This window comes from Mastigoproctus giganteus, chromosome 9, assembly GCF_048544385.1.
Source record: "Mastigoproctus giganteus isolate SK-2022 chromosome 9, ASM4854438v1, whole genome shotgun sequence".
NCBI classification, from domain to species: Eukaryota; Metazoa; Arthropoda; class Arachnida; order Uropygi; family Thelyphonidae; genus Mastigoproctus; species Mastigoproctus giganteus.
In genome coordinates, this window is record NC_143583.1 from 189,917,891 (window position 1) to 189,943,507 (window position 25,617).

At 36.7% G+C, this 25,617-nt stretch overlaps 1 protein-coding gene across 1 annotated transcript in view; it reads left to right on the plus strand.

Annotated features, from left to right (window-relative positions):
- Positions 1-25,617, plus strand: part of LOC150080970 (SH3 domain-binding glutamic acid-rich protein homolog) — a 73,828-nt gene that overhangs the window by 22,465 nt on the left and 25,746 nt on the right. Inside the window, exon 2 of the mRNA XM_090381231.1 lies at positions 21,930-22,112. Coding sequence (XP_090237357.1) covers positions 21,930-22,112 — 183 coding nt within the window. The remainder of the gene's footprint in view (positions 1-21,929; positions 22,113-25,617) is intronic.

Here is a 25,617-nt window from a genome sequence, read left to right on the forward strand (position 1 = left end):
TAAAGCCTAGTAGCTTCCAAGATAAGTTCTTTGAATGCTTCCCATTTTGAATTTTCTGTTGGTAACATCATCAGTTGGTCCCACTGTATAGAATTTAAATACTGTCTCAGTCCATCGTAGTCGCCTTTACGGAAGCAATAACCCTTCCCTTTACCCCTAATGGTAGTTACCTCTTTGAGTAAATCCCACTTCAGCACACTGTGATCACTGCCACCTAGTGGTTCATTTATCTGCAGATTCTTAATGCATGAAGAATCACTGCTGATAATCAAATCAAGAGTATTACTCCCTCTAGTTGCCTCCCGAACATGCTGATGTAGAAAACAATCATCCAATAAATCCACAAAAGCCCTGCTAGTGTGTGAGTAACCAGCCCCCAAATTCCAGTCAATATCTGGGAAATTAAAATCTCCCATTATAAGACACTCTGATTTACTGGCCCACTCTATTTCCCTGTACAGTTCCTTATTATACTCATCAGAGTCATTAGGCCTATAGCACACTCCTTCTCTCAATTTTGATCTCCCAATGTTTATGTCACACCAAACTGACTCCACACTGCACTGTCCAGCGATGTCGACTGGCTTCACTTCCTTGGTTTTTATGTGTTTCTTAACTAATAGCATAACCCCTCCCCCTTCCTACCCTGTCTATCCTTTCTGTAGACGTTGTACTCCCCAAATTGCAGTTCTGCATCCCTTATATCTGTGTGTCACCACGTCTCTGATATCCCAACAATATCTGCCTTCGATGTTTTGAGCAATACCTCAAATTCATCAAATTTATTTACTAAACTCCTAGCATTGGTGTACACGCAAGTATACCTGCACCTGTTTCTATTCTTAGCTACCCTAACACAACCTATGTGTTTACTTGTACCGCAGTGGCTCCCAGCAGTCTCTGAAATACCATGCGTCTTGTTTTTCAGGCTTCTGCTCATTCTAATAGAAGCAGTGCAAGAATCTCTTGCTTTTATGCTCTTGAATGCTTTTATCATTGTGATTCTGTAAAGCTCCTGAAAGATAAGAGAGGTCCTGCAGGATGTCAATCATAGTGCTAAATGGTTAAGAAATTCCAAATTTAAAAGCTGATTTAATAATTCGGAATATTTAACTTCTGATTCAAAATGTTTGCACAAAGTGGGATAATTCCTCCAACCCACAATTGCTGTCCGCAAGCTACAATCTGCTCATCGTGGTCCGAACACACGGCCGATCTTTATAGTCTCCAAATCAAGTTCTTTAGCAATCATCCTTAATTCGTGCTAGTTTTTTGGAGATTCGTGATGGTTTTTTTTTTTTTTAATTATTGCCTGTATGCCAATATATTTTAGAACATTTTCTACACAGTGAAAGGCTCGACAAAGTTTCAAAATCTGCCAACATTTCACCTTTGTAAAGTTTATATATCTTAGTTGCCTCGATCCTCCCCCTCTACATTGCTATTCTCACTAGTTCTTTGAATACAGTGCAAAATGTCAGAATCACACGGATATTCAGGTACTGTGACCATGTAAACATAGACAGAAGAAATTTACTGGAAGGCAAGGATCTCTCACTTCTCCGAAAAATATTTGCTCGTTTGTCGGAGTAAAGGGGAACCACAACACGTTGACCAGAGGCTATAATCTGTGTCGAGAATCTTCTTAATCCTCTGACTGGCTATGGAAAACATATTGACTAGCACGACTTCTCGGTATATGACTTCAGAGGTTTTACAGACACTACTAACATTGTGAAATGGTAATCCCTTTCACCCTTAATTCGCACTTTCTAATTGCCTAAAGGCTAGAGGTGAGAACAATGCATACACAGTTGTCTCTCCTAATCCATTCGTTACATGGAAATTTTCTTTGTTCAATGGAAACTATTTAAATTTAATTACCAAAAGGAATCAAAAAAATTTGCTATAAAGAAGTTCGTTAAACTGAGGTGCGACTGTAATTAAATCAAAAATGAAAATTTTAAAATACATAACCGATCGATTGCACCATTAAAATGCTGGAAATGGGGCTCCGCTCGCCCCACCGTACTTTCTGCTCTGGATACTCAATAATTGCATTCAGTATTTCATTTGCAAAATAAATGATCATCTCAACAATGGGCTCGCAAATTTTAAAAAAAAATAACAATGGGCTCTCGTGAGCCCACTATACCTCACCACTGATTGGTGCACATCACTCTTTTCACAAAGTCTAGTTTTCTTTCTTTAGGGGCCTACTTCATCTTCTATGTAGTCTGTGAAAAATGAATTTTTCTTTCTCTTTCATCCAACCACACATCATTCTTTCTGGAATTCCACACACGCAGAATATACTTCATTTTTTTTCATCACTCTTAACTCTTGATAATCTTTAAATTTTCTTCAACTGTATAATTTTTTCTTTTGGTGTCCATTACTTCAGTCCTACTGACTTACTAATTTTTCTGTGTATTTATTCCTGATTCCATAGAATTTACTGTGGTTTGAGAAAACTAAATCAAAACCAAACTGTCTGACCTATCCTAGTTATTTATGGTGAAGTCATGTGATTTCTCCATAAATCACTTTGTTTTTGTCTAAATTAGCCCTTACGATAGTTTTTACTATCGTAAGTGTAATTTCTAGTTCAAGAAAGGATGCTGTGTGCTGTTGTTTACAAATGTAACTAATGTAATGCATGTGACGAGTGATAGCCATATTCACTTCCATCCATTTGTAATTGGCATTCCACTAATATACTCTTATTCAATCTGTAGCTGAGGGGAGAAACTTACGTTAATTAGTCTCTGACTGTTGTTTACAAAAATTACTCTGCAACTGAATACTGTATATCGAAGTGAATATACAGTCACTCTTTAACAAATTTCCCATCTTGGAAATACAGTAATAGGATGCACAATAGATTAGAGTATATACAGTATTCACTTTTTCCAGTTTCCAATAAGAAATTGCCAGTTCTTTAAACACGCTCCTTTTTTTCATAATTTGTTTTAAGGGACACGATCATACCTATGGTATATCCAAAATTATGATATGAAGAGGTTTGTTATATCGAGGTTGTGCTGTATTAATTTTTTTCCTATATTGACTTTGTAGCCACATTAATGTGCAATTATTGTCAAAACTAAAATCAAAATTTTAGCATTAGCAGAGGCATACGATGCAAGAAAGCAAGCTTATACAGCATCAGCCAAAAAAAAAAAAAAAAAAAACCCTTCCAATTTCAACCATCCATTTGCTCAAAATGTTTGTCTAGTACTGATTTGTATTTATTTAAGCTGTCAACTTCTACAGCAACAGATGGAAGTTTGTTCCAGCAGTCAACCATCTGCTGGCTAAATGCAAATTTCCGCACATCTGTTCTACAACTGTCTTTCTTCAATTTGAATTTATGTTCCATCAGGCGATTAATCTGAGCAAGAGGAAGAATCCCATCAGCATTGAGCATGCTCAAACCATTCAAGGCCTTTTACACTTTAATCAGCTCACCTCGCAGGTGCCTAGTCTCCAGACACTCTAATTTGCAAAACTTAAGCCTTTCTTCGTAAGAGCAATCCTTTGTCTCCATTCACTAATCTTGTTGCCATTTCTGTACTCGTTCCACATCCTTCCTAAAATGTGGCTTCCAGACCTGTATACAGTACTCAAGGTGTGGCTTGACCATTGCATTATACAACGGGATAATCACATCCTTTTCCCTGCTAGAAAAATTCCTGTATATCATTGACAAGACACCATGACCTATTCTTGCAGACCATCTGCACTGCCCAGAAAACTTCATATCTGACTGCACGATTACCCCCAGATCCTTTTCATTCTCTACTACCCTTGAGAGTAGTATCACACGTTTGATATGTTACTCTGGGTTTACTGCTATCCATATGCAGTACTTTATATTTGTCAATGTTAAACTTTAGTTGCCACCTGATCAACTTTTCTAGATCCTGTTGTAGTAGTGGCATTAACAACCCTGCCAACCTTCGTGTCATCTGCAAACTTAGACATTAAGCCTGCTATTCCATCATCAATATCATTAATAAATACAAAAAACAACAATGGACCCAACACTACCCTGGGTGACTCCACTAATAACATTAGTCCACGAAGAGCAGTGACCATTGATTACCACTCTCTGTCGTCTCCCACTGAATCATCCTTTTATCCATAGCAGCAATTTGTCTCCAATGCCACACTGCTCCAATTTATGCAGCAGTCTTCCATGTGCAGCAAAATCAAAAGCCTTCCTGAAATCCAAGTATATGATATCAAAATTATTCTTTGCATCCAGTTCCTTTGTGACTACATCATAGTATCCAATTAAATTGGTCAGACAAGACTTCCCCTTAACAAACCCATGCTGTGGCTGAACTATAACCAAAGTCTTGTCTAGATGATCCTGCAGTGCTTCTTTAACCAGTGCCTCCATTAATTTCTCCAGAATAGATAAAGTTAAAAACTAACAGGTCTGTAATTACTTGTGTCATCCTCCTTTATGAATTGGGGTGGGCGCCTCCGTAGCCAGGTGGGCAGGAGCAGCAATGCGTAGCACATGCTTCTTGATTAGACCGAGGTTCGAGCCCATGATCACCAAATACGAAGGATGCGTAAAGGTCAGGGAATGATCACCATATATCCCCGGAGCAGTATGACCTTAGTTGCTAATGCTCCTTAAAAAAAAACCAAATAATGAATTGGGGTCACATTTGCACATCTCCAGCCCATGGGTACTCCCCCCCCCCCCAAGTCCAAGAAAGCTCTCATAATTATGGCTAAGGGTTTGCTTACTTCCTTTGCTGCCTCCTTTAATATTACTGGATAGATCCTCTTCGACAATTTCTCCTCCGCTTTGCTCTGAGTTATTACAAAATAATTTAGCTCACTGCCGGAGTTTAATACACCTCTGCCATCCCACCCAATAACTCCACATGTGTAAATGTAGATGCTAAATACTCATTCAATTTGTTAGCTACCTGAGCAGGATCATCAACAGTTGAACCATCGATATCAAGTGGACCAATCTAATTCATCCCTTTTCTTCTAGAGTTTTCATAAGTAAAGAACTCTTTGCTGTTTTTCTTTGCACACTTTGCCAAATATTTCTAGTAATCTGCTTTTGCCTGCCTAACCTTCTTTGCGACTTAATTACAGAACAGCTTATATCTAATGTAGGCTTCTGTGTCACCTGTTAATTTATATGTAACCCATGCATTTTTCTTCTTTTGCAAATGAAAGTTGAAAAAAATTTATTTAAACAAAGTCATAAAATATTAATTTTATGATAAATAATAGAAAAATAAATCATAAATAAGAGCAAGCTTATCTGCGAAAAGAGCTAAACCTCCCAAGCACTTCCTAATTCATTTCACAAATATACGTGGTCTCAATTCTAATCTCAACGATGTCCATTTCCACTTGCAGTCTGCCAAACCCCATGTACTTTTTCTGACAGAAACTCAGTTATCGGTTGATTCAACTACTGCCCATCTGAGATGCCCAAATTATTCGTTGTATGATTCCTTTCGCCTCAAAGGTGGTACTTGTGCATATGTCCGTTCTGATATTCCCTGTCAGAGACTTGGAAATTTGGAATCTCCTCTCTTCGATCTTCTCTGGCTTAAAATCTCTCTACCTCATTGTGTCAAATTCATCTGTTGTCTCTACCGTTCTCCCAACTCCACTAATCACTTGGAGCTCTTTGACTTCCTCTCTTTGCAACTTGACTTTCTCCAGTCCAACTTTCCTAACAGTGAGGTAATTTTCCTTGGTGATTTTAATGTTCACAACTCCAGCTGGCTTCCGTTTTCTAGTCACACTGACCCAGCAGGTCGTGATGCTGAGGCTTTTGCAATTACTAATGACCTAGCACAGATTGTTCATTTACCTACAAGAATTCCGGACAATCCTAATCATCAGCCAATACGCTTGATCTTTTTCTCAGAAACAACCCTTCTAAGTACGCGGTCGAAGTGAGAGGTCCTTTAGGCACTTCAGATCACAACTTGGTGATTGTCTCTTCTCCAATGGAACCTTTATCTCATGGCTATTCCCAACCTCGTGTTGTTTGGCATTACAAGAATGCAAATGGGATGACCTGCGAGACTTCTTTTCTTCTTTTCCTTGGTCGGATTACTGTTTCAAAATTTCTGATGTCAACGTTTGTTCAGATCGTGTCAGTGAAATTATTCTTGCAGGAATGGAATCCTTTATTCCACACTCCACTTTAAAATCTCGTCCTTTATCTAAACCTTGGTTTTCCAATAAATGTGCTAAGGCTGTTCGAGAGAAGAATGTTGCATATCGTAATTGGCTTTTTGTCAAATCTTCAGTTTCATTTTCTGCCTACACCAAAGCTCGCAACAATTGTAAAGCAGTTATTAATCAGTCCAAACTAGAGTTTGAACAGGCTAAGAGTAGAAAACTTGCTTCTTGCCCTAAAGGTAGTCGAGCATTCTGGTCTCTTGCCAAAGATATTGGCCGCAACTTTTGCCATCTCTGCTCCCACCTCTGTCCAAACCAGATGGTTCTGTTGTCATTTCAGCCAAGGATAAAGCTGACCTGCTAGCATCCCATTTTTCTTCCAGCTCATGTATTAATGATCTTGGTAAAACTCCTCCCACCATTCCCAACACGCTCCATTCAATGCCTCCTGTGGTCTTCCGTCAAAAGGATATCAGAAAGATTTTGATGAATCTGGATGCTAAGAAAGCTCCAGATCCTGATGGTATTTCTCCTCTTGTTCTCAAAACCTGTGCTCCTGAACTTACTCCTATTCTTTGCCGCCTTTTTTCGCTTTCTTATTCCAAAGGTGTTTTTCCTTCTGCTTGGAAATTTGCTCATATCCAGCCAGTTCCTAAAAAGGGTGACAAATCCCTCCCATCCAATTATCGTCCCATTGCAATTACTTCTACTCTTTCTAAAGTAATGGAGAAATCAATTAACCGCTAACTCTTAAACTACCTAGAAACCTTCCATCTGATCAACAATCGCCAGTATGGATTCCGTCAGTGTCGATCCACTGGTGATATTCTGGCTTATGTTACCCATTTATGGACTAATTCAATGGAAAGGTTCGGTGAAACCCAGGTAGTTGCTCTTGACATCTCAAAGGCTTTTGATCGTGTTTGGCATAAAGGTCTTCTAAACAAGCTTCCATCTTATGGTTTTCCAACTGTTTTTAGTAATTGGTTATCCAGTTTTCTCTCTGATCGCTCACTGAGGGTGATGGTAGATGGCTCTCTGTCTTCTAACTTCTCCACTAATGCCGGTGTCCCCCAAGGTTCAGTTCTTTCCCCCACTCTTTTCCTCTTGTATATTAATGACCTTCTTCCATTAACGGGAAATCCTATCCATAGTTTTGCCGATGATAGCACATTGCATTCCACTTTCCATTTTGAGAAACCTTGTCCTGCTCAATCAGCTTCAACTTCTCGAAAATCTGCTACCAATTCCTTAAATGCCGATCTTCAGGTAATTCTCCAGTGGGGCAAAGACAACTTAGTTGATTTCGACCCTTCTAAAACCCAGTCTTGTCTTATATCCCGCAAAAATGATTCTTCTGCTCCTATGCTTATCTTTAGTGACACTCCGATTTCTAGGCAAAATGATATATCTCTTTTAGGGATTACCCTGACTTCTAATCTCTCTTGGCACAAGCACATTACAAACATTGCTTCCTCTGCATCTAAAAAACTTGGTTTTCTCTTTCGCTCTTGGCGCTACTTTTCTGCCAAACAGCTGCTCGCTCTGTATAAATCGCAAATCCACCCTGCCATGGAATATTGTTCCCACATCTGGGGTGGTGCCCCCAAAACCTCTCAAGCTTCTTGATTCCATTCAGAAGAGGGCAGTTAGGTTAATTAATGATACATCTCTAACAGAGTCTCTCCACTCGCTTTCTCATAGACGTACTGTTTCTGCTGCATGCCTCTTCTACAGATACTTCCATGGGCACTGTTCTTCTGAATTGGCTTCTATAATTCCTGCTCTCTCTTTCAAAACAGTCCGAACACGTGCCGCCACCAGCCAACATCCATTTACTGTCCAACTTCAAACCCACAGAACCAACTTTTCATCTTCCTCATTTATTCATTCAACTGCCATTTTCTGGAACAACCTTCCTTCATATGTATTTCCTGAAAATTACAATCTACAGAAGTTCAAGTCCAATGTCAACAAATATCTTCTTTCGTCTTCTCAACCTCCAACCCAAGCACGGTACTGAGTACTATAGGTTCTTATACCTCTCGTGTTTGGGGTTCACATAAAAAAAAAATAAATAAATAAATAAATAAATATTGATTGTTACTTAATTTTGTTTATAGGAATAGCATCTATATTTAGATGTTTATTAATTAATTCTGTTTCATCAACTTCTGGATCCGAATTTCTGAGATTTTTTTCAGTTTGTGTAAGCCTACATTTGACAATAGTTAAATGGGCTGCACCCTGCTATATCGATTTTCGAAACTGTCATATATATTTGGCAGGTATATATATACACCTGTGAAAAGTAAGTATACAATACTGATTGAGGTCATGGTATTTTTTTCTTTTTTTTTTTTTTTCATTACAATTTTCGGTACAACTGTGGATGGTAACAATTACTTAAACATGTTGCGCAATGTGGTGGTGCCACAACTCGCAACCAGGCTGACTTCGCCAAACTGTTCTTTGAACAAGATGGGGCCCTCCTCATTTTGCTTTGACGGTACGGAGCTACCTTGACACGACTTTCCCACAATGTTGAATCGGGCGATGTGGCAGCATTGAATGGCTGCCAAGTTCACCTGACTTGACACCTATGGACTTCTTTTTTTGGGACATAGTAAAGGAGAAGGTTTTTGAGAGGAAGCCCCACACAGTGGATGAATTGAAGGAGGTAATCTCTCAAGCATTTATCAATATTGGTGCTAACCAGAATTTGTGTGTCACGGTGTCGGGGACAGGTTCCAGGAATGTTGCAATGTTTTTGGAGGACACTTTGAGTACCTAAGAGACTAAACATGACCCAATCAGTACCAATTGACCCACCCTGTATATATATATATAATTATCTATATAAAATGCTGGAGATGTTCTTCTGATCGCCATCTGTAAAATAGAATTTCTAAATTCGTATATGTGTTATGGCACTCGTAGTCATATGTTGCTGTGGTGTAATTCAAATTGTATATGGAAATTGGAATTAACCATTATGTTTTATGACCAGCTCAAACCTATCTTTCAATGACTTGATTGGATTGTATAAAATGTTGAAAAAGTGGATCCTAAAATTTTCTTCTCTTAAATTTTCTTTTCTTTTCTTATCATTTCAACTTCATGCTCATGATCAAACATTCTTTTTTGGAGGCAAATTCAATTGCCAACTTTTTTGTATCATATAGAAGGCATTTAAATTTGTCACATGTTGTTCAATTTTTAAAGTATTCACTTGATTTTGAAAGCAGGGACACAGCTGGTGAGAGATTGAAATTAACGTCTTAGAAGGCTTTGCTTGTGATGTTTATTGCAAAAGTACCAAACAAGCAGCAGATAAATTTTCTTTAATAGTTTTTTTTTTTTTTTTTTTTAGTAGTCAAAAATTCATACTCTAATTGTCTATGTAGAATTCCTTTTGTTAAACTGTTCACTTGTTGACTGATAATGATATATATATCTCGGGTCTCAGTTCTAATCTCAATGATGTTCATTTCCACTTCATCATCAGCCATTTTCAATCCACTGCAGGATGAAGGCCTCTCCAGCAATTTTCCAGTTCCTTCTGTTTTGAGCACTGGCCATCCATTCACTACCCACAAACTCATGAATTTCATCTATCCATCTCTGCCTTTGTCTTCCAGGTTTTCTTCTAGCTTCTAGCTAGAATCTAGAAGCATTTCCACTTTGTCTGCCAAGTTCCACTTAATTTTTCTGAGAGTCCCAATTATTAGTTGCTGCAAATCACTGCTCATTTCATTTTGTCCTAATTATTTGCTGTGGTTATTCCTTTTGCTTAAAAGATTGTACTTGTGCATATGTCTGCTCTGATATTTCTTGTTAAAGACTTAGTAATTTCGAATTTCTTTTCAATCTTTGGCTAAAAATCTCTTTACCTCATTCTGTCATTTGTTTTTTGTCTTTATCGTTCTCCCAACTCCAATAATCACTTGGAACCCTTTGGTTTCTTTTGCTGAAACTGTACAGTCTTAACTTTCCTAACTGAGATAATTTTCCTTGGTGATTTAACATTCACAGCTCCAGCTAGCTTCAGTCTTTTAGTCGTACGGATCCAACTCGGCAACATTCTGAGGCTTTTGCAATGACCAATGACCTTGCACAGATTGTTCAATTACCTATCAGCCCTTCCAAAGCACATGGTTGAGGTTAATGGTCCTCCAGGCACTTTACTATATGCTGATTATCTCTTCTCCAGTGGAGCCGTTCTCTTGTGGCCACTCTCAGCCTCATGTTCATGTTTGGCATTAGAAGAATGCAAAATGAGATGGTCTGCAAGAGTTGGATCACTGGGTTGGATCACTTTTAAATTTCCCAATGTCAATGTTTGCTCAGATTGTGGCAGTGAAACTATTCTTGTAGGAATAAAATCCTTTATCCACACTCCACCTTAAAATCTCATCCAATATCTAAGCTTTGTTTTCCAATAAGTGTAATATGGCTGTTCAAGATATGAATGTAGCATATCACAATTAGCTTGCATCCAAATCCCCAGATACATTTTCTGCCTATACTAAAGCTTGCAACAGTAAAGGAGTAATTAATCAGTCCAAACTAGATTTCGAACAGGCTAAAGTAGAAAACTTGCTTCTTGTATAAACAGTAGTTTAGCATTCTGGTCTCCTACCAAACTGTTGGCTGCAACTTTTGCCCATCTATACTCCTGGGAACCTCTGTTAAAAACTAAAGATAAAGCAGACTGGAATCCTACTTTTATTCCAGCCCTTGTATTGATGATTTTGGTAACCCATCTCCTTCCATTCCCAGTACATTCCACCCAGTGCTTTCTTTGTTCTTCTATTAGCAGGACGTTAGAAGAATTTTGAGCAGCCTAGATGCCAAGAAGCTCCATGTCTTGGTGGCATTACTTCACATGTTCTCAAAACTTGTAATTCTGAGCTTGCTCCAGTACTGTGTCACCTTTTCCCACTCTCTAATTCCACTGGTGTTTTGTTTTTCCTTTTGCTTGGAAATTTTCTCATCCAAGCAGTTCCTGAAAAGGGTGACAAATCCCTTCCATCCAATTATCATCCCATTGCACTTCTACTCTTTCCAAAGTAACGGAAAAATCCATTAACCACCAGCTCCTAAACAATCTCAAAAAATTCCATCAGATCAGCGATTGCATCAGTGTGATCCACTGGTGATGTATTATTGGCTTATGTTGTCTATTTGTGGACAGATTCAGTGGAAAAGTTTGGAACTCAAGTAGTTGCTCTTGATATTTCTAAGGCTTTTGATTATGCCTAGTCTTCTTAGCATAAAGGTCTTCTAAACAAGTTTCTATCTTATAGGTTTCTTTCTATTTTCTTCTAATTTTGTGCTCAATTTCCTCTCAACTGCTTGCTGTGAGTGATGGTAGATGGCTGTTTTCTAACTTTTATATTAATGCTGATGTTCCCCAAGGTTCAGTTCTTTCTCCCACTCTTTTCATCTTGTATGTTAATGATCTTCTTCCACTGATTGGAAATCCTGTCCTTAGTTCTCGTATCTCACAAAAAAGGTGTCTACTGCTCCTGTGCTTGTCTTCAATGATACTCAGATCTCTAGAAAAGATTATATCTCTATTAGGGGTTACCTGATGTCTAATCTCTCATAGCATAAGAGCAAAAATATTGCTTCCTGTGCATCTAAAAAAACTTTTCTCTTTCCCTCTGGTCGTTACTTTTCTTCTAAACAACTACTCACTCTGTACAAATCTCTAATCTGCCCTGGTATTTGATGATTTTGAAGTGCTGGTCAGGTCATCAAATGCAGACATTGTGGGTATTATCAGAGATGTGGTGTTACTCAGATATAAGGGATGCAGAATTTGCCAGTGAGCCTGCTCAAACCATTCAAGGCCTTATACACCTCAATATAGCACAAGGAGAATGTCAAGATTGATAAATATGGAACTGGCTGGTCTGATAGAGCAGAAAAAGGAAGCATGGTAAAGTTAGAGTAATGAAAAATACTGAAGTCCGCAACAGCTACATGTTGATCTGTAATAATACCACGTATAAGGTTAGGGAAGCCAGTACTCAATATAAGAAAGCCCTGGCTAAGGGCAAAGAATGGGACCAGGGAGTTTTTCACATATGTGAATGCAAAGAAGAAAACAAATCAAATTGGACCCTTGTGTACTGAGTGTGAGAAAGTCTTCGATATCCCAGCTGATATTGCTGACAAATTGAATAGGTACATTGCATCAGTCTTTTCTAATGAAAGACTTTTCTTGCAGAGGAGGGGGTTGTGTGCATGTGGCTGTGCCGTATGAAATTAATGATTAATAATTACAGATGACTGTTTATGGAAAAACATTAAAGGCTAAAGGTAAGTAAGGCTTTTGGAAGTGATGGCATTTACCTGGTAATTTTGAGAGAGAGACAGCCAAAGAGTGTGTTGAACTGTTAAGGTTAATTATGAGGACATTATTGTACTTGGGAGAGATTCCTTTGGATTGGAGAAGTGTCAACATATCACCAATAAATAACAGGTGTCTAGTCTCCAGCCGCTGCAATTTGCAGAACTTAAGCCTCTCTTGGTAAGAGGATCCCTTCATTCCCCTCACCAGTCTTGTTGCCCTTCTCTGTATACGCTCAAGCAAATCTACATACTTCCTAAAATTAGACCTCCAGACCTGTATGCAGTACTCAAGGCATGGCCTGACCATTGCCTTATACGAAGGGACAATCACCTTTTCCTTGCTAGCAAAATTCCTGTATATCATTGATAAAACCCCATGACCTGCTCTTGCAGCCTGTCTGCATTGCTCAGAAAACCTTATATCTGACTGCACAATTACTCCCAGGTCTTTTTCATTTTCTACCTCCCTAAGTGTAGTACCATACAGCTGGTATTTTCCTCTGGGGTTACTTCTACTCATATGCAGTATTTTGCATTTGTCAATGTTAAACTTCAGTTGCCACTTCTCAGCCCATCTGCCCAAATTTTGTAGATCCTGTTTCAGTAGCACACTGCCATTACTGTCATTAACAACCCTGCCAACCTTTGTATCATCTGCAAACTTCGACACAAAGCCTGATATTCCTTCATCAATATCATTGATAAATATACAAAACAATAGTGGGCCCAACACCGAACCCTCTGGGTTCGAATGTATAAGGCAATTTTAAGACTACATTTGGAATACTGTGTCCAGATATTGACACCTCATCTGAATAAAGACATTGAGCTTCTTGAAAAGATCCAGATTTCAACTTGCATGGTGAGATCAGTAATGGGGCAACTACATCAGGAAAGATTTTGATTATGTGGGCTATAGAGCTTGGCAACCAGGCACCTTAGAGGGAACTTGATTGAGGTTTATAATGCTGTGAGAGGGGTTATTAAAATAAATGAAAGGAGGATTTTTGCTGTTATAAAGAATTCCAGAACTAAGGGCTTTAAATTCGAATTACAGGGGAAGAAGTTTTAACTAGATTGTAGGAAGTTTTCTTTTAGCCAGTGAATTATTGGTTACTGGAACAAGTTTCCCCTGCAGGTAGTTGAGGCTAATACCTTGAAAAATTCAAAGGTGAACTGGATAGTTCCTAACTTGAGGAGGGAAGCACCTAATTTTATTTATTATTTTATTTTACTTGTTTATTATTTATGTATTTTATTGTTCATTTTTTGGCTAGTACAGCAAAAGCTATGGCTTCCTTGTACTAGATGGCTGGTACTAATGCTGTGCACATGAGGGGGCAAAATGCAAATTGAGTAAGGTTGGTTGCAAAATAGGTGCACAGGAGTTTGTTTCGGAAACATGTGGTTGATTGCTGGAACCAACTTCCATCTGTTGTTGTGGAAGTGAATAAATTCAAGGAAGAACTAGACAAACTATTGGAGGGGATGGATATGTGAAATGGGATATATATAAATTTTACTTGTTTCCTTTTTTTTTTTTTTTGCTGGTGCTATGCAAGCTTGTTTTTTTGGTATCATTTTCCACCATGGAATATTGTTCCCACATATGGGATGGTGCACCCAAAACCTCTCTTAGGCTTCTACACTCCCTTCAAAGGAATGCAGTCAGGTTAATTAATGATTCTTTTCTTATCAACTCTCCACTATGTCTCATACACCAGTGTTCAAAGAAAGTGCATCACCTAGGAATTTCACATTTCTAATCCTTTTTCGCAATGGTATGTTACATTAATGACTAGCACCACAAATAGAAATATAAACAAAAGATATTTATTAATAGTTAAGGCAAAGCTAAGTAGTAATATTTGACAGGTGCTCTCAAAATATCCCAAAATGAGCATTTGCAACCTTTATACAACTGTTTTGGTAAACACGACAATTATGGCTGAAATGTTATCAGAAGCCCTCAATTTGCTTCAGTTTATCATTTTAAATGGAAAACAAAATGAAAAGTTCACCAGGTGCAAATTAATATTTAGTTCAACTGCCTCTGGCCCTGATGACAGCAGCACACCGTTGAAGCATTGACAAGATCAATTTCTGAAGATAATCAACTGATAGTTCCCGGTTCCAAACATGAATTATGGCTTCCTGAAGTTCACAAAGGGTCTATGGTTTCTTTCTGACAACTGCAGATGCCAACAGTTCTCTATAGGATTCAGGTCCAGGCTGTTTCCTGGCCAGCTAAGAGTTGTAATGGACTGTTCTTCCAACCATTTTTACACCTGTAACAAATGTAAACACATTACTGTGAAACCACTAATGCAGAAATGAAGCAAAAATAACCACAGAAGTGCCTACTAACACTTTTTGCCCGATGACAAGGAGCAGAGTTGTCCTGAAAGATGCAGTTACTTGGCAGGTTGAAATGGTTGGCAGCAGTTTGCCTTCCAATATAGCCAGGTATCCATTGGCATTTACGGAACCTTTTATAAACTGCAGGTGACCTACTCTGCGATACAAAATGCGCCCCCATACCATTTGGCTGGTAGAGAATTTCACTGTAGACACCATACAGTGTAGATAGTATTCTTCACCACATATATGGCAAATCATTTGTCCCCCATCAGAGCCATGCAGGTTGAATTTCTTCTCATCCAAGAAAATAACTGACTTTCACTGCTCGGGGATCCATTTGACATGCTCCTTACAACAAATTAATCGGGCCTTTATAATTTTTTGTGATTCATTCTTAGGACGATGGGCTACAAGTCCATTTTTGAAGAGGCATCTTCTGACTGTTACTGCACTTGCTACGACTCCTGTATGTTCTTCCCATTCTCTTTTCAGCTCAGATGAAGAAGCTTTGTGGTTTTTAAGGCATAAGCACTTCAAAACGCAGCCCTGTTTTAGCGTAGACTGGTTTGCATCCGGTTCCTTTTTTCCTATCAGCAGAACCAGTATTCTTGAGTTTGGAAAGAAATCTACTCACTGTTGACTGATTACAAGACACTCATATAAGCAATATGACGGGAAGAACATCCTTCCTCATGTAAAGCAACAATAGCACTCTTTCTCTGTGGCGTCAACTGCATGTAACTCACCATCCTGACACAAGCAAGGAATGACTGCAACTCTTGCAGAATGTGCTTGTATAACTGAAAGTAACAGCTGATGCAATGTTATGACCTACACGTGTCAATCTTATCTTTTATTTATTATCATTAGCCATATCGTGCAAGGAAGCCTGAGGCTTATATTGCACCAGCCAAAAAAAAAAAAAAAAAATGATATCCAACTCAAGAGACCCTGGGTGTGCCAAGCCCATACTCACCAGATGTGAGCCTCTGTTGAAGTCTGTAAGAAATATTACCATATACTACATTATGCGGACGACAATTACAATTTTAAGGGGTGATGCACTTAATTTGAATTCCAGTGTATATATTCTGTTGCAGTTTAGTTGGAAAGGAAAATAGTATTAGTATTAATAGTGACAAACAATGTAAGCAATCTTATGTGGCATCAGCCAAAAAAAAAAATATATATATATATATATCAACCTCTCGTAATGCCCATTGCAGCAGGAAGTCATTATTGGAAAGAAAATGTAGTCATTTGCAGAAATATTTTGTTTTCAATTCACTAAAAGGTGTAGAGATTTGAGAGATATCTTAAAGTTAGTTGTTTCTGTAGTAGATATTGAATTTTATTCACTGATGAATGAGTGGAAGCTTCTCAAACTGGCGCCTCTGTAGCCAGGTGGGAAGGAGCAGCAGTGCGTAGCACACGCTTCTTGATTAGACCGGGGTTCGAGCCCGTCACCACCAAATACGGAGGATGCGGAAAGGTTAGGGAATGACCACCGCATATCCTGGAGCAATATGGCCTTAGTTGCTAATGCTCCTAAAAACCAAATAACAAACAAACAAGCTTCTCAAACTAGAACAGAAGTAGAACCTAAAGAAATTGATCAGTATTAGGCTTTTGACTAAGTAAAAAAAATCTTCATTCAGAAGTAAAAAATATCAAGCAGTAGTAACCAAGACACAACTAGCCTCAATTGTCCATGGTTGTGGAAATGTAGAACAGGCAGAGTTATGACATGATAAAACTGCAGTGAAATTTATATGCAAGATCAATAATTATTAATGCTCTCAAAAATGTGATAAGTCTATTCATCATCGTCATCAGCCATTTTCAATCTACTGCAGGATGAAAGCCTCTCTAGCAATTTTCCAGTTCCTTTTGTTTTGTGTGGTCCTCCATTTACTGCCCACCAACTTTTTAATTTCATCTATCCATCTCCTTTGTTGTCTTCCAGGTTTTCTTTTAGCTCCTCTTGGGTACCATTCAGTTATTTTCTTAGTCCATCTGTCCTCATGTCTTTGAGGTATGTGTCCTGCCCAAGTCCATTTCAGTTCTTTAGATAAGAATGTCTTTTACTTGAGTTTGCTGCCTAATCCATGTGTTGCTCTTCTTATCCAACAGTCTGATTCCTAATATAATTCGTCCCATTCTTTGCTGTGTAGTTTTCAGCTTGTCTTCCATTCTTTTGGTGAGTGCCCAAGTTTCACTTCCGTAAGTCATGGTGAGGAGTATACATTGGTTCATTATTTTACGATTCAGACAAATTAGGGTATTGCTCCTCAGTATGTGTGACTATATTTCCTTAATGCTATCCATCCGAAATTTATTCTCTTGACTTCCAGCCATTTATTGTTATTACAGCTGACAACTTGCCCAAGGTAAAGTCCACCTTTTCAATTTCTGCTCCTTCAATGATTATATCCTTTCCTTTGGTACTTGTTCATCATTACTTTTGTTTTTACCATATTTATCTTTAGTCCAAAATCCTTACTAACTCTGTATAGCTGATTGATTTTCCTCTAATTCTTCAGAATCATGGCTTATGATCACAATGTCATCTGCAAATTGTAAATGGTTTAGGTATTCTCCATACACATTGACTACTTTCTGCAACCAGTCCAATCTTCTGACAGCTTCTTCAAGGGCGGCAGTAAACAACTTCAGAGATATTGTCTCCTTGTCGAGCTCCTTTCTCAGTTTTAAATTTGCTACTGTCTTTGTCTAGCCTAATAAAGAAGGTAGTGTTCTTATATATTTCCTTCAAAATCATAATGTATGGGATGTCTATGCCTTGTCTTTCCAGTGCCCAAAACATTGTCTCATGCTGTATGGCATCAAATGCCTTTTCATAATCCACAAATTTCAGGCATAATGGCATTTTATATTCATTTTCTTTAGCTGTGATATTACTTGAAGTTTGATCCATAGTTGAGAATCCTGTCTTAAAGCCAGCTTGTTCTTTTGTTTGACTCTCTAAGTATTCTTTCTAATCTGTTAGTAATGACTCTTGTGAACAACTTGTAGATGTGGGACAACAAGCTAATTGACCTATAATTTCCAATTTCTGATTTATCTCCTTTCTTATTCAGCAAAATTATGATTGCATTATTCCACTCCATAGGCATCATGCCTTTCCTAATGTATTTTGTTAATAGTCTTGCCAGTTTCTGCATCATGTCTCTTCCTTCTAATTTTAACAATTCTACACTAACCTTATCTTCACTTGGAGATTTTTGATCCTTCATTTTCTTCAATGCGTATTGTACCTCATCAGGAAGGATATTGGGTATGTTGTATATGTTGCTAATTTGTGATCCTTCTTCCCCATTACTGGCATCATTCCCTTGCTCCTTATATAATACTTTATAGTAGTCATCTGCTATTTGAATTATGCCTTCTCTACTATTTATAAGTACACCATCACTATTTATCCGATTCAGTATCATTTGTCTTTCTGTATTACTGCTCATGACTGCTGATTTAAGTCCCTTGTTTATCCTTAATCTCTGTTCTACTTTCCTTGTGTTAAATCTTCTTATGTCCTCTCTGAGCCTCTTTGTAATGGTTTTACATAACTCAGTATACTCAATTTTGCCCTTGTCAGGGTTTATCTTGCTTTTCTTTTATCATCTTCCATTCATCATGAAAAGTGTTTCTTAACTAATTTTTTCTTCTTTGGATTTCTTTTTATCTATAGGTTTCTTGGGCTCTCTGCAGAAGCTCAAACTTGTTTCTAAGTTCAAGTACATACTGCTTTTTTTCCTCTTCCGTTATCGCAAAGACCTTCATATTATTTACTTGAGTCATTATTTTCTTACATCTATATAAAGTGTGCATCTTACCATTCTGTGATCACTTCCAACATTTACCTTGTTCAGGACGGTAACATTGTTCACAGTATATCTTCTGTTAGTAAGTATGAAGTCAATTTCATTAGTTGTTAATCAGTTTGGTTAATTAATAAGTGGATTAACAATTAATTTAATTAGTTGTTAATCAAAGAAAAGGATGAACAGAAAGTCCACTTCCTGTTCACCCTTTTCTTGAAAAAAGTGTTCATTACTAACATTCTTTGAGATTCTGAAAATTCCACAAGTCTTTCACCTCTTTTATTTCTTTCACCAATTCCAAAATTTCCTATAGTTTCCATTTATGTGTTGTTTTGTCTCTTTCCAACCATAGTATTGAAATCCCCCATAATGATGGTGTGGTGAGTTTTCTGTTCATCTAGAAGTCTCAATTTCGGTGTACGTTTCTTCAACCTCTTCCTCATCATGACTTGATGTTGGTGCATATAACTTTTAGTTTGTACTCTTAGAAATCCTGAGTAGTAGTCTTGACACTGTGGTGATTTACTTTTGAATTCTAAAATGTTATTTTTAACATCTTTATGGACCAGAAAGCCAACTCTGCCATCACTCTTTTCACTGTTTCCATTGATGTTCAGCAGATTTCCATTTGATAAACTTGATTAATTTCTTCTTTTTTCAGCCAAGCCAATGATATTCCAATTCACATTTTATAATTCCTTTTCCAGCTCTAATATCCTATCTTCACCGATGAGCGATCTTACATTGTAACAGGCCAAGTTTAGTTTCCGTGCATGGCAGCTTGGTCGTACCCAGAGGTTCTTTGCACCGTCATAGTGGAAGCAGGAGAGTGATAGCTCATGCGGACTTGAGGGCCTTTTGTTTTTTTTGTGATGTTTTTTGCTCATACCTAAATGGGCTCTAAAATTTAGGTCTGAGTGTCCGGCAGGAGGAATCGGTCAGCAGCTAGGTCTGATGATGGGTATCGGCAAGATACCTGAAACGTTACTCAATATATATTAGTTTAGGTAACACCTAAATAAAATATATAAAAATAAAATATATACCACGTGGTATAAGGTAATTTAGATATATTATAATTTAAATGGATAGAAACCACATCGTGTCCTTCCCTAATCATATTAGAGCTTACCAATGAGAAGATTTGCACGAGTAGATTTTAGTGAGGCAGGCCAATTGAACTTCTAAATCTTCTGAAATAGAAAGATATTGGCTCCATCAGTGTTTTAGCTGAGTGTCTGATAACACACAGAATGCCTGTTCCCCTTACAAGCCTGTTATGATAACATAATATTGAAATTTTAAGTGGACTAAACACAAAGGATATAAAAACTTGAATAGAAAAAGCAGCAAGCTAAGAACGAAGCAGCTGAAATGGAAAATACAAAAAGACATAGATGATATTGCAGTTTCTAAAATTAAGCTTGAAAGATGCAAAGAAAAAGTTCATCCAAAAGTTTCTGATACATGTGTATCGGAAACTTTTTGGATGAAACTAATAAGTCTATTTTTAAAAAAAAAAATTGGAGCATTTTGAAGGAACAAAATTGATATGAGTTATGGCAGAAGCAGTTAAGAAAACCAATGAATAGAAAAAGGCTACTGATGTGCTACAAAAAGAACTGGAGGAGAAAAGGACAGACAGTGCAATTAACATCTGGTGAGTATGGGCTTGGCACACCCAGGGTCCTGAGCTGGATATCATCATTCTTCTCTTTCTTGGTGATTCCCTTCTACTTTTGACTCTCTCTCTCTCTCTCTCTCTCTCTCTCTCTCTCTCTCTCTCTCTCTCTCTCTCTCTCTCTCTCTCTCTCTCTCTGTCTCAGGGTTACTCGGGAACTTTTTTTTTTTTTTTTTCCTGGTGCAGCATAAGCCTCAGGCTTCCTTGCATCATATGGATAATAATAATAATAATAATAAAAAATAATAATATCCACTTCACTGAAAAAACAAGAGTTAAACTTGTAAGGAATTGAATTATTTGTAGTGTATTTTATTATGTATATAACTGAACTTTTTTTTTTTTTTTGTTGTTGTCAACTGATGAAACATTAAAAGTTCTAAAATACACGAGATTGCTGTACAAGTTTCTAAGGATCATGCCTATGAATATACTGGGTTCATGGATTATGGAATGGCTGCATGATAGGAACAGCTAAATGGTTTGTATATGGTTACACTGCAGAATGGACTAGTTAGAAGTGGAGACCCTCAGGGAACGGTGCTGGATCCTCTCCAGTTTCTGTAATTTCTAAATGACATTAATGAAGGGATACAGGGCATGATGCCAAAATTTGCCGCACTCCTTCAGGATGACTTCAGTATGGTTTAGATTGGCTGTTGTTTTTTTTAATTCTGCAGCATTCAAGGTTGGGAAAAGCCTCAAATTAACTTATAGACTTAGAGGTTTTGAATTAAAAATAGATGAGAAAAGGGTATTTCAGGATCATAATGCAAATACACATGAAGTTCTTTGTACAGTGCAGGTAAGTAGTAAGGAAGGGGGAACTGTGTTGGTTTTTTGATAATTTATTGAACAGTTGCTGATAGAAGTAATAGAGGTATATAATTCCATTATATAAGTCAGTTGTGAGACTGCATTTGAAATACTATAATCAAGTATGGAGTCAGGTTGCTCCTAAGAAAACAGACCACCTTCTTGCAAAAGTGTGATGATAGGCAGTGCACCTGGTGAAATTAGCAGACACATGCCCTTATGCAATGAGATAATCAAGGCTGATCTTCTCAAGATCATCGCAGAGTATATTTTTGTCACAGTTTGACATTGCATGCCCACTCTTTCTGTATTCAAGAGACATGCATGAATGCATATATTAGATATAAAAAGTAACAAATTTAAACTACGAAGCCACTGAATCTCATTATTAAAAGTGCTAATTATGGCACAAAATTAACACAGTCAATTTATATTGGTTGAGATTAATTCTTTCACAGTTCACCTTATAAATATTCATGCTTAGTATTAATTCCTTTAAGTTAGTAACCTTATTAAAATTTCCTTTCTCTAAGATTTTAATAAGGTTATTTTAATAATAACCTTATTAAAATCTATTTTTCCCTGAAAAATATTTGTCTAAAGGATTGTTGTTTTGCTATTTATTTCTGAACTTTTTTCTATTGTAACATCAAAACAGTTAATGTATTATATCAATTATCTTTCAGATTAGAAAGCAGCAGCAACGAGTTCAGTTCATCTTATCATCTCTGAAATTTGATTTTCAAGTTATTGATATTACAGAATGTGGCAAGGAAGATGATCGAAACTTTATGCGAGAGGAATGTAAAAAGCATGACAAACAAAATGCATTGCCACCTCAAATCTTTAATGGTGAAGAATATTGTGGGGTACGTCACCCTTTTTTATGACCATGCCATAAAAATAACTAAGCCATTTAAATTTATTGTTTAATCTCATAAGAATGTGTGTATATACGAGGAAATGATGACATAAAATATGGTTAATCTGTAGTAGTTCTAAACTGTGAAAACTTTTGTTACAAGATATTTATATATATATATATATCCATTATTTTAAATTAAATAAAACATAAGCCAGTAGTATGGCAAAAACTGTAGAGCGAAAATTAACATAAAAATAACCCAAATAAACAATCGAACGAAAAAAAGAATAGATATAAATAGTAGCCCAGAAACCCTAATATAATTTCGATCTTTAAATCCAATTAACAAAAACTATACAAATTTTGGGATAATGCCAATTAGTTTTTAATTTAGCGGTACCCCCCCGAGAGGTACCAGTTCCGAAAGACGTGAAATATCACCCAAAGAGGGTTAAAGGAACTACCAAACGATAACAAAATCAAATTCGATAACAAAATCAAATCAAAACCGCCATGCAAATCCTCTGCATTGGTTGATCTATCGGAGAATGGAAGGGTGGTTTGGTTCTTCGATATTTCCGCCTTTGCGATGTTTTGTATGGCGATTGAAATGCAGCGATTCCATGACCATTATTGGCCTCGTGGTCCTCTGTCGATATGGGGCATGATGGTCAGTCTATTTTATTTTAGTTTATTTTGATTTTGTTATCGTTTGGTAGTTCCTTTAACCCTCTTTGGGTGATATTTCACGTCTTTCGGAACTGGTACCTCTCGGGGGGGTACCGCTAAATTAAAAACTAATTGGCATTATCCCAAAATTTGTATAGTTTTTGTTAATTGGATTTAAAGATCGAAATTATATTAGGGTTTCTGGGCTACTATTTATATCTATTCTTTTTTTCGTTCGATTGTTTATTTGGGTTATTTTTATGTTAATTTTCGCTCTACAGTTTTTGCCATACTACTGGCTTATGTTTTATTTAATTTAAAATAATGGATGTATTTCAGCTTCATATGGAGGAATTGCATGTCGCTGCCTCTAATGAATGCTTAATTATTTATTCATTTTATTATAATTTAACTTTATTTAATATAATTCAATGATAGTATATATATATATATATATTTTTTTTTTTTTTTTGTAGGAAAAATTTTATAATTGTGTTAAGCTAAAGAATTTGGAGGCTTTGGTAACTCTAATAAATAACTGCCTTTCGGTTTTAACAATAAACAATGCCATTTTGCTCCAGTAAGTGTCAACTTCCTGAACAAAACTATTAATCCTGCAGTGGTCACACAAGGCCTGACATGTGCTTTTCAAAAATAAAGCTTTAGCATTACTTTTTAGTTAATGTTTAAAAATCCGAAATTTTTTTCTAGCTTCTTAAATAAAAATAAATGAGACGTTATAATAAGTACTGCAATCCATTCAGAAAAGATGAAATATTGGTAATGCCAAAGCAGAAATTAAAAAGAAAATTGGCATGTGTTGGGTTCTGTGCCACCATCTTTGTAGCTCCAGGTTATTTTGTTATTTTTTATATAAATTCGTATCATAAAATAATGGACTTGCAGAAAAATATTCAATCTAAAAGCAAAGAGAATTGGTACCGAAGGAAAAAATTTACACAAGGAATGTATCTAAAAATGAGAGCAGGAGAATCAATGAAATTAACTAAATTGAAAACAAAAAAGCTGGTTGGAAGATTACACTGCAAACTAAGCAGAAATAAAAAAAAAAAAAAAAAACTTCTCAATAAGTAGTGTTTTTGGCTGTATTCTTCAAGATGGAAGTCAGTGTGTTTCTTTAAACAAAAAACAAATTTGATTTAAAATTTTTTGACTAAATCAAGAGATACTGCTTAGGTGCCAAAATAACATCACAGTAAGGAACAAGCAAATAGCTTGCACTTATTTGTACTTAAAGACATTATTTTTCATCTAATATCAAGCCAACATTAGATGAAGTTGAGGCTGTATTAGATTATAAAACACAAGCCCTGGAGCTAGAATCCTTAACTTTGAAAATAAAGTCATCAGCATATAATTGGCATTTTTTGTTGAAAGTTTAGAATGCTGTTGCAAGGTCATCAAAGTATATGAAGATAGTCCAGAGGGGAGTATTAAAGCACACAAAAATAAATAAATTTAAAAAAAAATGAAGAATGAAGCCACTTTGAGAACATTTACTGATTTTATTTAACTGAATTATACAGTCAAATAAAAATGGAAACATTCTATAAGACAATTTCACAGAAACACTACAGTGGGAAATTATGTGTAAGAATAGAGAATCTTGTGACCATTATTCAGATTAACTTGAAAGAAATGTGAAAACAAGGCCAAATTGGAGACATTTTGATGTGCAGGGCATAAATCTAAATTGAAATTTATGGATAAAAAGGATTAATATGTGCACTCAAAATTTGAGTTTCAATGGTCTTGGTTAACATGTTAATAATTACAGGAATCAGATTAATCTTCATGATTTTTAAAATAGGAACAAAGTGTGTACCTTTTGAAAGTACAGTGACTTTTTACTTTGTGTGTTTAAATTATGCGAATTTAAAATAACGTGTGTCAACCATAATTGCGAAAAGTGCCACGAGAGGCCAGCATGATATCCTGTCATTTTCTTTTTGTTTTGCTGAAGATTGTCAATTGGCCATCTGTTGGAAATTCATAATTTTTTTTTCTTTTGTGCTTATTTTTACTTATTTTGTTTTTATTATTACTCTTATGACTAGTAAGCATCCTCGTAGTTTTGATAGAAGTGATGGTAAATGCTCAAGGAAATAGATTTCACTTGAAATGAAACTGGAAGTGCTGTGAACATTACACATGCTCTAAGTCTGAGTGAGAGTACATTGTGTTATTTGAGATAGTGCTGATAAAATTAAAGAAAGTGTTAAGTGGTTTGCTCATAACTACACAAAATTTGTTGTATGCTGGGTCAAGTTTGATGGAACGCATGGATAAAATGCTTGCTACATGGATGAGTGACCAAAATAAAAAACATGTTAACATTAGCGTAGCACAAGTGCAAGAGAAAGCTCGTAGCCTTTATGGTGATTTAAAAGAACATGAGGATGGGGAAGCTAAGCCCTTTTCAGCAAGTTCAGGATGGTTTTTGAATTTTCATCAGTGGTATGGCTTTCATAATGTGAAAATGTGTGGAGAAGCTACATCAGCTGCTAAAAATGCTGCTTATGCCATTCTCTGCAAAACTCGATGCGATCATAGAGGACTGGGTACGTACCCAAACAGATATCCAACCTTGATGAAACAGGTTTATATTGGAAAAATATGCTTGATCGCTCTTATTTCCATTGCTGGAAAGACGACACCTGGCTTTAAGGCAGCAAAAGATCGGCTAACCTGTTTGGTGCTAATATGGAGGGTCATAAACTGAAACTTGTGTGTGCCACTATTAAAACCCTCTTGCCTTTTGGGTTACGAGAGGTTGTACATGCCTAAATGCGAGAGTTGCTCTCATATACCTGTTATTG